Source organism: Cydia splendana, chromosome 8 (genome assembly GCF_910591565.1).
Source record: "Cydia splendana chromosome 8, ilCydSple1.2, whole genome shotgun sequence".
In the NCBI taxonomy this organism is placed as follows: domain Eukaryota; kingdom Metazoa; phylum Arthropoda; class Insecta; order Lepidoptera; family Tortricidae; genus Cydia; species Cydia splendana.
Window position 1 is genome coordinate 9,976,457 of NC_085967.1, and position 16,222 is coordinate 9,992,678.

At 35.5% G+C, this 16,222-nt stretch overlaps 1 protein-coding gene across 1 annotated transcript in view; it reads left to right on the plus strand.

Annotated features, from left to right (window-relative positions):
* LOC134792822 (speract receptor) overlaps window positions 1-16,222 on the plus strand; it is a 72,394-nt gene that overhangs the window by 43,364 nt on the left and 12,808 nt on the right. The window contains exons 11-13 of the mRNA XM_063764212.1: window positions 309-399; window positions 9,682-9,858; window positions 15,029-15,267. Of these exons, the coding sequence (XP_063620282.1) occupies window positions 309-399; window positions 9,682-9,858; window positions 15,029-15,267 (507 nt within the window). The remainder of the gene's footprint in view (window positions 1-308; window positions 400-9,681; window positions 9,859-15,028; window positions 15,268-16,222) is intronic.

Below are 16,222 nucleotides of genomic sequence, written 5' to 3' on the forward strand. Positions count from 1 at the left end.
TTTAGTCACTTTCTTCTTGATCTATATTTTATTGACTTTTTGTGACCGTTCGTTACCTAATCTAGATATTTTGTACGAAGAAGAATGTAGCTAATGTTTTTCTAAATTATGTTTTAGAAAATGGTTAATAAGGCACTACCATTCATCAAATTACCTTTTGGTTGTAAAGAGAACGCCTCCTTCTTTGGAGTTTACATACACTTAGGTACATGTGACGCCCACAAAAAAGTGACGCCACTTATATGTACGAGTATCTGTTAGTTCAAACATACCGTAAAATAGCCCTAAAATACGTTTTTTTTGTACAGGAGGTGAGATTTTTACGTCCCATGAGTTGGCCAGGCGGTCACGCGCCGCTTTCTGAACCTCCTTGCGGGTTCCGTGATGAAAAATGCGTTAGTAAGTACAAAAACTTTAGACTCCTCAACCACTTATGAAATTTAGGTACCTTTTCCTTATTCATTACAGTACCTACAACTGATTAAAACTTTTCACGATTTCAATTACCTGCCAACTTCGTACCTATTGTGTTTTTCTTGGTGTACCTATGATGAAGGCTATTATAATATGCTATGATTGGCTTTAATAGGTTTGTATAAAACTAGCGACCCTCCCCGGCTTCACACGGGTTACACAAAACCTAAATCTTCCTCAACAATCACTCTATTGATAAATGAAAACCACATGAAAATCCGTTCATTAGTTTTTGATTTTATGGCGAACATACAGACATACCTACAGAGAGAGGCAGACGCGGCGCTGGCGAAGGACTTTGTTTTATAAAGTGTAGTGATATTATCGTTTTTAACGAGTAAATATCAGCCTCTTAATCACCGATAACTTCCTACTGATGTAGGTACACAATTTTTACGTTAGCCCTAATGTCGAAATTGTGTAAGCTGCTAAAAGAATCAGCAAGTGGGCTGGAATAGTTCTAATGGACGTCGATGGCAGCGGTCGTTGCCATTTTGTTTGCGGAAAAAACTAATAGGTTTTGGTGGCTGGAGCTGGCATTAAGAGCAAGAGGTCGGGAGCAGTGTAGCAGTCGTATAGTCGTCGTAAAAGCGTCGTAACGGCGGTGACAGCGAGTGGAAAGCCATCGCTGGCACGCGACTCCCGCTGGGCGGCCGCGACCACGTCCGTCTAAATGGCTCTAGCTAGGTACAGTTCAAACCACGTACCTCTAGGTACTAAGTTGGCTATTATTGGCCTAGTCGTTGCCTTTTATCTTATAATCATTGTTAAGTAAAGTGGCATTTGAGTTGAACTAAGTTGAAGTTTTATAAAAAAAAACTTATTTTCACGCGTTCAGACTCAGGTAAGTAGGTAGATGCATATTCTAAACTTGTATTTTACAATAATTGTTATTCAACTTGTAGATACATACCAAAGCACCTTTACTTAACTTTCTCCATGGAATGCCATAGATACAACACAGGCCCTGTCCTATAAAAAGTTTTTACGCACACAATAAAAAGTCGGCCGGGCATCACCAACAAGACGTGATTTAATTATTCCGTGCTACGATAACGCGTCCCTATGTTCCAGTGGATTCAAAGACAGATTTCCCGGTCACGGCGCTTTGTTCCCGCTTTTCCAATTTAATAGCCCATGTCGCCCTCAGCCCACTTTATATCATCTTGTCTCACAGAAATCCTCGCGGATCCTGCTACAAATTGAATCGAAACGCTTTATAAAGCTCGCGCTAAACGTTTACCCGGATAGAGGACCCCGCGAAGGAACTTGTTAAAAAAATCTGTCGCGTTTGTTAGAAGCATCTTTTATTCATGTTCAATAAATCTCTGTCATTTTACTTCGCGTAATGTTGCGACAGTTCCTGCCATTCCCATGTTCGCGGATTAAAAATTAATGATACTTTTACTTGCTAGTTCATACGCGTGCGGATTTCCTGAATACTTATGTGATGAATCAAAGTCCTTCGTACAATCAATTGCCTTTATTTTACTCTAAGTTCCTACTTCAACACTTTCGACATTCTTAACTTAACAAGCAGTAAGCCTTCCTACTCAATGTTACCGGTTCCAGCGCCAAAGCGAGAATGCCCCTTCCATCTCATGGTAAGTTACATTTATACTTTTTCATCATTTGAATTGGCGGGTAGGAGAGTAGGGTCATTTTCGCGACTACCGACATATTAATTAACAAATATTCGGGTAAACACAAATCACATTTCTAATCACTACCCACTGAATGCCATAAGTTTAACATAACGCACACAAAATAATTATAATTTATTCTTGAAATCTTATGAAATATCACACTCGGCCATCCGACTGCGTGCTACCTCCGGTGCACGATCAACAATAATATCACACTCGGCCGTGTTGCCCGATGCCTTTTCAATCCTATTATAGTTAGACTAGTCTGTTTATACAATACCAATACTCTTCATTGTACACCAGAATACAATAAAATAATACAAAGAATTACAGCAACTCTAGTAGAGGTAAACTTCAAATTATTTAATTTACTCATGGTATCCGGTATTGCAGATGTAAACGGTATTCATTCTTCAGACTAGTATTACTATTACATAAAAAGGGATACCTATTTAAATACCTACTTATACTACTGATCATGTTAACGTTCACGAAATACATCGTCCACACTGTCAACCCCATACGATTAGTTATTTTAGCTTATTACACGCAGGATTACAGACATTATTATCGGCACGTACTTATAGAATAAGCCCAAATTTCATTGCATTGATTTTAGTACTGTAACATACTTATAACAAACATGGCACGAGCAATACAATTTAGCCTGATATATCAGAATAAGAAGAAAGAGACAACTACCACAGTATGAGCCATAATAACTGACATCAATAATCAAATTTTTAGTCCTTTTATGGTAAATGTAAGAACTGTTTATGAGTATAATGTTTTGGGGAAGCTACGTAATTACATTAATGGCTTAATCAGGTTTGTAATTAACAGTTGCAATTATCTAATATTTTCTCTCTGAAATCAAACATTTTTTTTTTCAAATTACAATACTAGTTACATGCTTGATGACGTCCTCTACTGTAGGTCCTTCTTGAGCGTCGCCTTGACTCCCGCGGTCCTTCTTCGTGCGGGTCATCTGAGAGAGGCCCTCGTCGTCAGCGCCTGCTGTGGTGACGACATCTGTATTCAGGCTGTTCTCACGCTCGGCTGTCGCAGTCCACAGCGTCCTCTGTGGTAGATTCACCGTCGCTAACCTCCAGCGTCTACCGCGACTCTGCATCAGTCTTGCTCGTGACGGCAGTCTAGGTGATCTCGGGGTGTCAATATTGGAATCCATTTTACCCTGTAATTAAATTTCAGTGCGCTGCATGATTGGTTGTTAAACTTTCTTCTCACCCTACACTTATTTAAACTCAAAATAAACTCTTTAAACTCAAAATTTTAACTCTTTAAACTCAAAATAAACTCTTTAAACTCAAAATAAACTCTTTAAACTCAAAATAAACTCTTTAAACTCAAAATAAACTCTTTAAACTCAAAATAAACTCTTTAAACTCAAAATAAACTCTTTAAACTCAAAATAAACTCTTTGAACTCAAAATAAACTCTTTAAACTCAAAATAAACTCTTTAAACTCAAAATAAACTCTTTAAACTCAAAATAAACTCTTTAAACTCAAAAGAAACTCTTTAAACTCAAAAGAAACTCTTTAAACTCAAAATAAACTCTTTAAACTCAAAATAAACTCTTTAAACTCAAAATAAACTCTTTAAACTCAAAATAAACTCTTTAAACTCAAAATAAACTCTTTAAACTCAAAATAAACTCTTTAAACTCAAAATAAACTCTTTAAACTCAAAATAAACTCTTTAAACTCAAAATAAACTCTTTGAACTAAAAATAAACTCTTTAAACTCAAAGTAAACTCTTTAAACTCAAAATAAACTCTTTAAACTCAAAATAAACTCTTTAATCTCAAAATAAACTCTTTAAACTCAAAATTTTAACTCTTTAAACTCAAAATAAACTCTTTAAACTCAAAATAAACTCTTTAAACTCAAAATAAACTCTTTAAACTCAAAATAAACTCTTTAAACTCAAAATAAACTCTTTAAACTCAAAATAAACTCTTTGAACTCAAAATAAACTCTTTGAACTCAAAATAAACTCTTTAAACTCAAAATAAACTCTTTAAACTCAAAATAAACTCTTTAAACTCAAAATAAACTCTTTAAACTCAAAATAAACTCTTAAAACTCAAAATAAACTCTTTAAACTCAAAAGAAACTCTTTAAACTCAAAAGAAACTCTTTAAACTCAAAATAAACTCTTTAAACTCAAAATAAACTCTTTAAACTCAAAATAAACTCTTTAAACTCAAAATAAACTCTTTAAACTCAAAATAAACTCTTTAAACTCAAAATAAACTCTTTAAACTCAAAATAAACTCTTTAAACTCAAAATAAACTCTTTGAACTAAAAATAAACTCTTTAAACTCAAAGTAAACTCTTTAAACTCAAAATAAACTCTTTAAACTCAAAATAAACTCTTTAATCTCAAAATAAACTCTTTAAACTCAAAAGAAACTCTTTAAACTCAAAAGAAACTCTTTAAACTCAAAAGAAACTCTTTAAACTCAAAATAAACTCTTTAAACTCAAAATAAACTCTTTAAACTCAAAATAAACTCTTTAAACTCAAAATAAACTCTTTAAACTGAAAATAAACTCTTTAAACTCAAAATAAACTCTTTAAACCCAAAAAAACTCTTTAGCTCTTTAAACTCAAGATAAACTCTTTAAATTTTTAAACTCTTTAAGATCTCTGGCAGCACACTACATGGCCGCACTCATAAACAGCACACCTACATGGCTGTAGACTCTAGCAGCGCACTACATGGCCACATTCATAAACAGCTCTAGACTATTCAGACAATTCGTACTATATACTCGTATTAAACTCAAACTCATATTAAGCTCAAACTCAAAATCGTATTAAGCTCAAACTCAAAATCGTATTAAGCTCAAACTCAAAATCGTATTAAGCTCAAACTCAAAATCGTATTAAGCTCAAACTCAAAATCGTATTAAGCTCAAACTCAAAATCGTATTAAGCTCAAACTCAAAATCGTATTAAGCTCAAACTCAAAATCGTATTAAGCTCAAACTCAAAATCGTATTAAGCTCAAACTCAAAATCGTATTAAGCTCAAACTCAAAATCGTATTAAGCTCAACCTCAAAATCGTATTAAGCTCAACCTCAAAATCGTATTAAGCTCAAACTCAAAATCGTATTAAGCTCAAACTCAAAATCGTATTAAACTCAAAATCGTATTAAACTCAAAATCGTATTAATTAAACCCAAAATCGTATTAATTAAACTCAAAATCGTATTAATTAAACTCAAAATCGTATTAATTAAACTCAAAATCGTATTAATTAAACTCAAAATCGTATTAAACTCGAAATCGTATTAATTAAACTCAAAATCGTATTAATTAAACTCAAAATCGTATTAATTAAACTCAAAGTCGTATTAATTAAACTCAAAATCGTATTAATTAAACTCAAAATCGTATTAATTAAACTCAAAATCGTATTAATTAAACTCAAAATCGTATTAATTAAACTCAAAATCGTATTAATTAAACTCAAAATCGTATTAATTAAACTCCAAATCGTATTAATTAAACTCCAAATCGTATTAATTAAACTCAAAATCGTATTAATTAAACTCAAAATCGTATTAATTAAACTCAAAATCGTATTAATTAAACTCAAAATCGTATTAATTAAACTCAAAATCGTATTAATTAAACTCAAAATCGTATGAACCTCAAAATCGTATGAACCTCAAAATCGTATTAGACTCAAAATCGTATTAGACTCAAAATCGTATTAGACTCAAAATCGTATTAGACTCAAAATCGTATTAGACTCAAAATCGTATTAGACTCAAAATCGTATTAGACTCAAAATCGTATTAGACTCAAAATCGTATTAGACTCAAACTCGTATTAGACTCAAACTCGTATTAGACTCAAACTCGTATTAGACTCAAACTCGTATAAGACTCAAACTCGTATTAGACTCAAACTCGTATTAGACTCAAACTCGTATTAGACTCAAACTCGTATTAGACTCAAACTCGTATTAGACTCAAACTCGTATTAGACTCAAACTCGTATTAGACTCAAACACGTATTAGACTCAAACTCGTATTAGACTCAAACTCGTATTAGACTCAAACTCGTATTAGACTCAAAATCGTATTAGACTCAAAATCGTATTAGACTCAAATCGTATTAGACTCAAAATCGTATTAGACTCAAAATCGTATTAGACTCAAACTCGTATAAGACTCAAACTCGTATTTGACTCAAACTCGTATTAGACTCAAACTCGTATTAGACTCAAACTCGTATTAGACTCAAACTCGTATTAAATTCTCTGGTAGCACACTACATGGCTACACTCACAAACAGCACATCTACATGGCTGTAGACTCTAGCAGCACACTACATGGCCGCACTCATAAACAGCACATCTACATGGCTGTAAACATTAGACCCGGTTATATGATACCACCTACATGATATCTAGAACCCTAAGAGTCTGACTATTAGTACACCACATACATGGTGACTAACTACATGCTAACTACACCTTTACCCACCTACATATATAACTAAACATTAGACCCGGTTATATGATACCACCTACATGATATCTAGAACCATTAATGTCGGACTATAGTACACCACATACATGGTGATTAACTACACTTTTACCTACATACATAGGTAACTAAACATTAGACCCGGTTATATGATACCACCTACATGATATCTAGAACCATTAATGTCTGACTATAGTACACCACATACATGGTGACTAACTACATGCTAACTACACTTTTACCTACATACATAGGTAAATAAACATTAGACCCGGTTATATGATACCACCTACATGATATCTAGAACCATTAGAGTCTGACTATAGTACACCTACATGGTGACATTGGTGACTAACTACATGCTAACTATACTTTTACCCACCTACATAGGTAACTAAACATTAGACCCGGTTATATTACCTACATGGTACACATACATAATAGCCAAATCAATATTGAAAGTTTAATTGTTGTTACCAAACCACGTAATTGTCGTTACACGGCACTTAAGGTACATAGTAATCACTTAAGACACTCTTCATTCATTTCAAAACTAACCAGAGGCGGTTATCAAGCATGACTTGCTATTGGATCATTTAGCTCATACTAAATATACCTACTATTTAATAGATTAGGTTCAGTATTCGAAACTCAAATATAGGATGCACATGTATGTAAACACTTTCATTTAACGACAGTACGTATTTCAACTAGATCTGCATAACAACCGAGAACTTCTGCATGTCTCTTCACAATATGGGCATATTAAAATTTAAAACCACTAAAATTTAAAATCAGTTAAATAAAATTGTTCCTTTAACGACAATAAACGTACTTGCCTTTAATGGTACACGTACAGTACTTGTTTGTTTTGTAATTGCTAACGGATTCATTAAATATTTATCCAAATCGTATCCATTGTATTCAACTTCGCTAAACATTGATACTACACAAAAATAAAAATAACATCTTATGTACAGTGCAGTAGTAACTGCACTGTACATAATCGTAATATGACTCTTGTAAAAAGTTACCCGCAGAGTTATAAATTACGTAACAAGTCTACTTCGTTACTTCAACTTGACTATGATCGCGTATCTGCATATTATTAATCAGGTTTTGAGATTATAAGCATTACACAACTTAAAACTTACTACCATAACGTCAGAGTAAGTATATAAAATATGTATGTATAAAAATATGTATATGTAGATATACTAGGTACTCACACGTTCTGGTCCTTTTATGGGCGCCGTGTTACCACTTCTGACTTGTGATGAATCAAAGTCCTTCGTACAATCAATTGCCTTTATTTTACTCTAAGTTCCTACTTCAACACTTTCGACATTCTTAACTTAACAAGCAGTAAGCCTTCCTACTCAATGTTACCGGTTCCAGCGCCAAAGCGAGAATGCCCCTTCCATCTCATGGTAAGTTACATTTATACTTTTTCATCATTTGAATTGGCGGGTAGGAGAGTAGGGTCATTTTCGCGACTACCGACATATTAATTAACAAATATTCGGGTAAACACAAATCACATTTCTAATCACTACCCACTGAATGCCATAAGTTTAACATAACGCACACAAAATAATTATAATTTATTCTTGAAATCTTATGAAATATCACACTTATAAGCTACTTTGGTAAAGTGTGACATTGATGATGAGTGATATCGTTATAAGTAATGTAGGCTGACACACTTAACTTTTGTGCGCGAACATTTCATATACATATGTGCATTATGAGCACCTATCTTCCTCGTTCGAAAACTTTCGTAAATATGTAGGTATGTAGATGCGATAAAGGCAAACAATACAGATACATAGGTGTACGTAATGTACCTACATATGCCTGCGAGTTGCTTCGAGTTTCGACCGTATGAGGTACTTACGAAGAGTGAGAAATAAGTAGGTGTACATAAATAGGTATCACAGTACAGTAGCCATCGGATATACCTAAGTATCGGGGCGGCCGAGGTGCTCAAAAATAACTGAAAACGCACTCTAACAATAAAGGGATGTTTGTGACCTTGGCCTTTCCGATATATCTGATGACTGTACAAAGATCATTGTTTTATTTAGTTATTCGCGTTCAATGTTCTAATTTCGAATACAACGGCCGCTCGTCCGTAGGTTAGGTGTAGGTATACTTAGTCAGAGCCTCACTTGTTTTTTGTAGATTGACTTCAGGAGGCCTAACTAACGCCGGAATTCCATCAGAAATGACGTATAAATAAAACGCTTTTTAAATATTTAAATTAGGAAATGGCATTTATTAAAAAAATTATAAATTCAATACAGAAAAAAAGTTCCTCCGGTTTCTGCATGTTCGGAACGCTTTACTGTTAGCGGTTAAAGTAAAGTAAATTCTCATCCTTACGTATAACATTAGTAAAAAGGTTTTAGGGAAGCATGGGCAGGGCATCGTAAATTCTATGTCTTTTAATTGTTCCTAAATTGACGTGCCGATTTTAATGTTGATGTGGTCCTTTTCAAACGCTTTGCGAAACACCTTCTCCATCCTTCCTATATTCACGACGAAGTGGGACTATGAGTAATTTCGATCTGTACCATAATTCCTGTAATTAATGTATTGTGAAGAATGACAAAGTCCGGGTTTGAGGAGTCGTTATTGTGACACCCAAAGACACTACAATCTTTTTTTCCTCTGTTCGAAGTCATGATCAAAAAAATTAAGGCCGGTAAGTGCAGGCAAATGCGTTATGCGAGCGGGCGTGCAGCGTACTCGAATGCGCGCGATCACAGTCGCGGTACGGCCCACACTGCCGCCACCGTATTCCCCCGTATATTATGCTAATGTGCGCGTGGCAGCGCGTGCGTACACGGCGCCCGGCGCGCACGCACACATTCAAGCCGGCAGCGCCACATTTCTATGAAGATTCACTACTGTTCTTGTACTGTGGCACAGTCCCGCACACTGGTGGAATCCCACCATAGATGACAATCGTACATCGACAAATGCCAAACGAAACTACTTGTACGTTACTAACTCCTGCCCTCGTCAGGTCACGTGGGCGCGTGGACCCTCGGCGCAGCAGGCGGCGCCCTAGCCCTGCTGGCGCTGGCAGCGTTGGCGCTGTACCGCGGCTGGCGCTACGAGCAAGAGCTGGACTCGCTTCTTTGGAAGATTGACTTCAGGGACCTCCATCTGCCCGACAAGGAACAGCGCGCCAACAAACTGAGTAGGTAAAACGAATTTGTAAGTGTTGTTTGCATGCGCTTTACTTCTAGATGTCATTATTTTCCCTCCTTGTCAATTTAGTACCTACTCGTAATTCCACAGAATTTTTGATCATGACTATAAATTCATTCCTTTTTGTAGCCCAATCTTACCGACAGCATGATTTATATGTATATTTAGGCCTATGTGCTATGACATGAGGACGTTTTTAAATAACAAGCTTTTATTAGGTCGACCTGTATGTAACTAACTGTAATGGAATCTAAGGTAATTAATTTAACCATCTTCCAAGTATCGTAGCGTCATGAAAATTGGCAGCTGTATCTAGTTCTGATGACAATACAATAATATGGTACTGTCGAACTGATCTGATCATAATCATAATCATAATATCTTTATTGCGTTCATGTTGGTACAAATAAATACAGGTGGAAACTTACAAAATTATGGCGCAACATGAGACCCTGTTAGGGTATTGCAAAACTATAACTAAAAACTTACACATGAAAAATCTATACAATAATAAATAATACAATTATTTTTGAAATTTATATAGGTCAAAATACTCGTGTATGGAATAAAAACAGTTCTCAATTAAATATTTTTTCAAATTGTTAACAAATTTACCATATTTTTCCTCTTTGGTTATCTCTTTAGGTAGGTTATTGTAAACTCGTATGGTTGTCATGTGAGGGCTCTTACTACTCATTTGCAAGTTACTACTTGGTAGCGCTAATCTGTCTTTATGACGCAGGTTCATGTGATAGGTGCAATGATCTTTGGCCTTAGAATATAGGGTTGGGTGCTTTCGGATGAATTTACAGGCTTCTAAAATATATAAAGATGGTAGAGTCAATATACCGAATTTCTTGAAGAACGGTCTGCAACTATCGGGGGTTCTTATATTGGCGAGGATCCTGACGCATTCCTTTTGTAGAACAAACAGGTCTGAAACCTCGGTGCTGTTACCCCATAGAATAATCCCATACAGGAGCCAAGATTGTGTGAACGCGTAAAAAGCACTCATGGCCGTTTTTAAATCTGTTGTTTTTTTTATGTTTCTAAGAGCATAGGTGAAACTAGAGAGTTTTAAAGCAACTTTTTCTACATGCGCTTTCCAATTAATGTTTTCATCAACAGTTATACCCAGCAGACAACAATTGTTTATTTGTTCAAATTGGAAATTTAAATATTTGTAATTTAATTCTAGTGGTTCTCTCTGATAAGGTCGAAAATGAATTAAATTTGTTTTTGTTAAGTTTAATTCAAGGTTATGATCGCCAAGCCAATTTATTATGATATCGAGCGTAGTATTTAATTGGGAAACTGCGGCATTTTTATCCTGGCTAGATAATACAATGGAGATATCATCTGCGTACATAAAACACTTAATATTATTTGTATTCAATATTTTTGGTAGGTCGTTCACGTAAATCAAAAATAAAATGCACCCCAATACGCTGCCCTGTGGGATAGAGCATGAAATTTGTCTCTTTTCCGATTGTACTTGTGCTATCGTGTTCGTGTTTTTATCGTGATGGCTTATTTCAACATACTGTACTCTATTTTCCAAGTAAGATTTAAACCAATTATGAATAATACCACGGACTCCTATCCCATACAGCTTATTTAGTAGGATGTTGTGTTGGACCCGATCATATGCTTTGCTCATATCGAGCAACAAACCAAATGCATATTGCTTTCTATCGATAATACCAATAATTTCCTGAATAAATTTGTGGACAGTTAAGACGGTTCCCCTTTCTTTTCTGAAACCATATTGACCATCATCAAAAATATTAAATTTATCACAAAATGATACTAATCTTTTGGCCATGATTGTTTCAAATAATTTCGAGAACGTTGGTAACATAGCAATGGGACGGTATTGGCCAGGGTCGGTCTTGTCACCTGTTTTAGGGATCGGTTTTATAACTGCTATTTTTAGGGCTTCTGGAAACTTTCCTGTCGAAAACGATTGGTTTATCAAAAATGTCAATGGCACAGTTAGCTCGTTCGCACATTTCTTTACGAGCGATGGAGGTATTTCATCTGTCCCGTAGCTGTGTTTGTTTTTTTAGTCCGCGTATACATTTGTTAATTTCGTCATGAGAGGGCGGGAATAGATACATGGTATTATTTGTTGGATTAAGAACTGGGCGTCCATGCGTATTATTGTTGTTAGCGTTTACCCCTATAGACGAAAAGTAGGTATTAAAGGTATCTGCGACAACAATTGCGTCCTTGATTGACTTATTATTGACCTTAAGGGTAATATTTTTAATCGATTGTAATTTTGATTGAGGTTTTTTTCTTAGTTCCGCTATTATCTTCCAAACTGTTTTAATTTTGTTATTTGAACTATTTATCCGTTTTTTGTTCCAAATTTTTTTAGCAATTGTCACGGTATTCTTAAGAGTTTTAGTATAAGTGTACAGATACTTTTTTAGTATTGGGTCATTTGACTGGGCGGAGAGAATATTGAGAAGGCGTTTATGCAAGCAAGATTTTTTTATTCCTTTAGTTAGCCATTGCCTCCTTCGCTCTATTTTTATTCTTTTAACTTTTTTAGGAATGCAAGAATTAAGTAACGTATTGATTTTACTACTAAAGTTATTAAAATTATCATCAATAGTTTTGTTAGGAGAGAGAATTGTAAGCCAGTTAATGTTTTGTAATTCTTTAATAAAATTTTGTGTGTTTTTTTCTGTAAATGTTCGTTTGCAGTGTAAGTATTCGCCACGTTTAACTGATGTCGTTTCTATCACGCCTTGGATTCTTACTAAGACGCTTTTATGATCCGAAAACCCAAGTTCATTAACCTCAACGTTTAAATGATCTGCATCCATATTTGTAAATATAATATCTAAGCACTTTTCTGCGCTTTTTGAGATCCTAGTTGCTTCGGTTACATGCTGTTTAAAATTATAAGTTAACATTTGATTTAACAAACTCTTGGACAATGTGCTTTTTGTAAGTACATCTATGTTTAAATCTCCGCCTATAACGGCTTTTTTATTCTTGTATTTTGAATCAAGTATTTGCAAAAGCTGTTTTATTTTTTTGAAGAATAAGTCAGGATTTCTGTTACTATTTGGCCAGTAAATTACAATCAGTATTAATTTTAACTCAGGTATTTCTATGGCACATATTTCGAATATATATTCTACACTTAAGTCATTAATATCCACCAATTCTACGTATTGCATATCATCCCGGAGAAAAATACAAACACCTCCTGCTTCATAGTTAGACCTACAGAAGGAGCTACACAAGCTGTAGCCCTCAAGTCGGAGCAATTCCATTTTTGGCGCAGTTACCCACGTTTCCGATATACACAGTGCGTCTAAGTTAGGCTTCTCCTCGAGTAAGGCTTCTAATAGATGAAGTTTGTTCTTAATACTGCATATATTTTGGTAGAAAATGTGTAGATCGCCAGGTTTAGGGTCGAAAATTAGTTTTTCTTAATTGTGCTCTGTTTTCCAAGGAACGCTGGTCAAGGTACTCCGTTATTGATAGTCCGGTAGATCTAAATAAGTGTTTATTCCCTAGTAAAAATTTGGTAACTTTCTTGCTTAAAAGTTCTATCACTATAGGTCTCTTGCTATTTTTCCTTCCGATCCTAAAAACGTCTTCAATGTAACTAACGAGATTAACATTCATAATTTCCTCGAAGACGTGTAACACGCGATCATAGAGCTCGTTTTCATTTTCCCAGTAGTTGTCGGGCAATCCGTGCAGAACAATTTTTTTACAGTTGTTTTCTGTTTCATGATTTCGGGGGGAGAACTGATGATGGAGACAGGAGGTGGCCATAGGAACTCTGTAATGAAACAACGCAACCTAATTGTGTTAGGGGTTTTTAGAATTGCCTCGATGAGTATTAGTTGTCTGTCGTAAGAAAAGTACAGTCAGCGATGAAATCTTGTACGAAAAATGAAATTTTTGCCAAAAACTTATTGTTTTAATAAATTCGAAATAATGTAATTTTTCTTACGTAATATATAATATATTTATTTATATTATTATTATAAAATAATTTTGAGCCAGTCAGTATGCCTCACAAGTGTTATTTAATACCTACTTATTAAACCTACTTAGTAAACAAGGAAACATATTTTAATATTTCGCGTTACAACTGAAATAAATGCACCTGAGTGAACTAATAAAACTATTATTTTTAATTACTTAAACTCCAAATTAAACTAGGTACTTAAGCTTACGACGACGTACGGTACATAGGGAGCTAACTATAAAACAACATACCTACTTACCACCTTCAGTAGTAAACCTAATACTTACATTTTAATTCGCTTTAATCAGCAGTTTATAATAAATATCAGCAAATTTTAAACCAAGCTGGTCCATGCATTCAGGCCTTGTTACATAAGTTCGCTGTTCAGCTTACTAAAGGCTTTCTTGGAAAGTTCCGCAACTCCGCTGACACGTTGAACCGTACTGGGTCAAAACCGCTGAATCATGTAACTCGGAATTTATGTTTTTTTCCGGACAGGATCCACATCAATAACAATGTTGATTCACAATTATGGGAACAGGCGGTGACTTAATATTACTACGAGTTGATACTTTACAACTACTAGCTCACAATTTATTAATCTCTTAAATACTAGAAATAGAAGAATTACGGTATGCGATTTAATAATTATGACCTCATTACTGGTAAATAAACAAAATACTTGGAACAAACCGTTTAAGTCTCTGTAACAAAATTAAAGTTAATTAAAAATTCATCGGCTTCGAGCCAGCTTCGGTAGCTCACATGGTTCGAATCTGTGACGTGACTGGACTCGTATAGTACTGTGTGAAAGTGTCTGGACTAGAATTTTATTTCCATTGGTCAAAGGCTTGAATCCAGTCCAAAGTTGTTGAAGAGAAGTGAACAAATTATTTCCTTTAATTTTATGTAAGTAGATGCACTAAAGGCTGGCTGGACCTAATCGTCTGTCAACGTCATCGTAGTTCGTTAATTTTTTTTAAATGGGTGACGGATTTCTATGGGATGACTCTGCCGTCGTCAACATTGATAATGCGTGGTAGAACCCGCACAAAGCATTCCATTAAATAAACATCAACAATCATAGGATTACTCAGTATTTGAACAATAACAATCCATGTTAGCAAGTTGGTCAGAGCCTATTTTTTCCAGCAAGATAGCAGCGCGACCGGCAACGGGAACCCAACGGTCATAATTGCCAACCCTGAGAAGAATGGCAGTACAGGCGGCGTTCGCTCCAGCCAGGTTTCGCTGAGCTCCAACCCTGACCTGGACTTTCGTTATTCGGCCATCTTTACTGAGGTTGCGCTGTACCGTGGACGCCTGCTCGCCGTCAAGAGAATCCGCAGACACCATATCGACATTACGAGGGAAATCAAGAAAGAGCTTAAAACCGTGAGTCACTATTTAACTTATCTATATCACTGACAAATAGAACTGAATGAAAAATAGCTCCTCAAAATATACCGTGCCGCTGCTCTACCCGGCTCGAACGCCGATGTTTTTATGTCAACCGATTTCGATTTGCTCATGCTCCATGCCGCGTCCTTCGCGTCAATCCGCATTGGGCTAGCGTGGGGACTATAGCCCAAGCCCTTTCGCGCATGAGAGGATGCCTGTGCCCAGCAGTGGGACGTTTATAGGCTGAATTATTATTTTATTATTAAGTATTAGATTTATTTGTATAAATAGGTACGTCCAACTGCTGGGATCAGGCCTTTTCTCACGTTGTAGGTACAAGGTTTCAGGTTTTAACACTTTTTACATTATGTAAAAAAAAAAGTTGCGATTGTACGGAAGTTACTCATCATTCTTTAACGAAATTGAAACCCGTTCCAATCCAACAAAAAATATTCAAACTCTGTGGCATCAACGTTGACATCGTTTTGGTCAAACCATTGAACTAGGTAATTGCGACGCATTTTCTTGTACCTAATGGAATTCTTTATTCCACAAGAAAGAATTTCCATTTGCCTATTCGTCTGTAACAAATGAATTGTTTGAGAGCTGTAAAGTACCCGAATTCCGATTACATAACGATTTATATAAATATGGCAGCTTGGGAAGGTTGTAATTTGTAATAAATAGGTAGGTACATGTTCGTAGACTTTGGAAAAATCGATTTTTTATTTTTTCATTTCTCTACTTTTCGCTCCGCTCGCTCGCTTTCCAAGTATAAAAGAACGAAATACGGAACTTTATTCTCAGTGGCGTAGCTAGGCGTGGGCGAAGTGGGCCGTCGCCCACGGCCTCGCGCCCCAAGGGGGGCCTCGCGCGAGGCCTTATCGGGCACAGTGAAAGATAAAGGTCTCGCAGATGTGATTTCGCCCACGGCTAGATTAGTTCACGC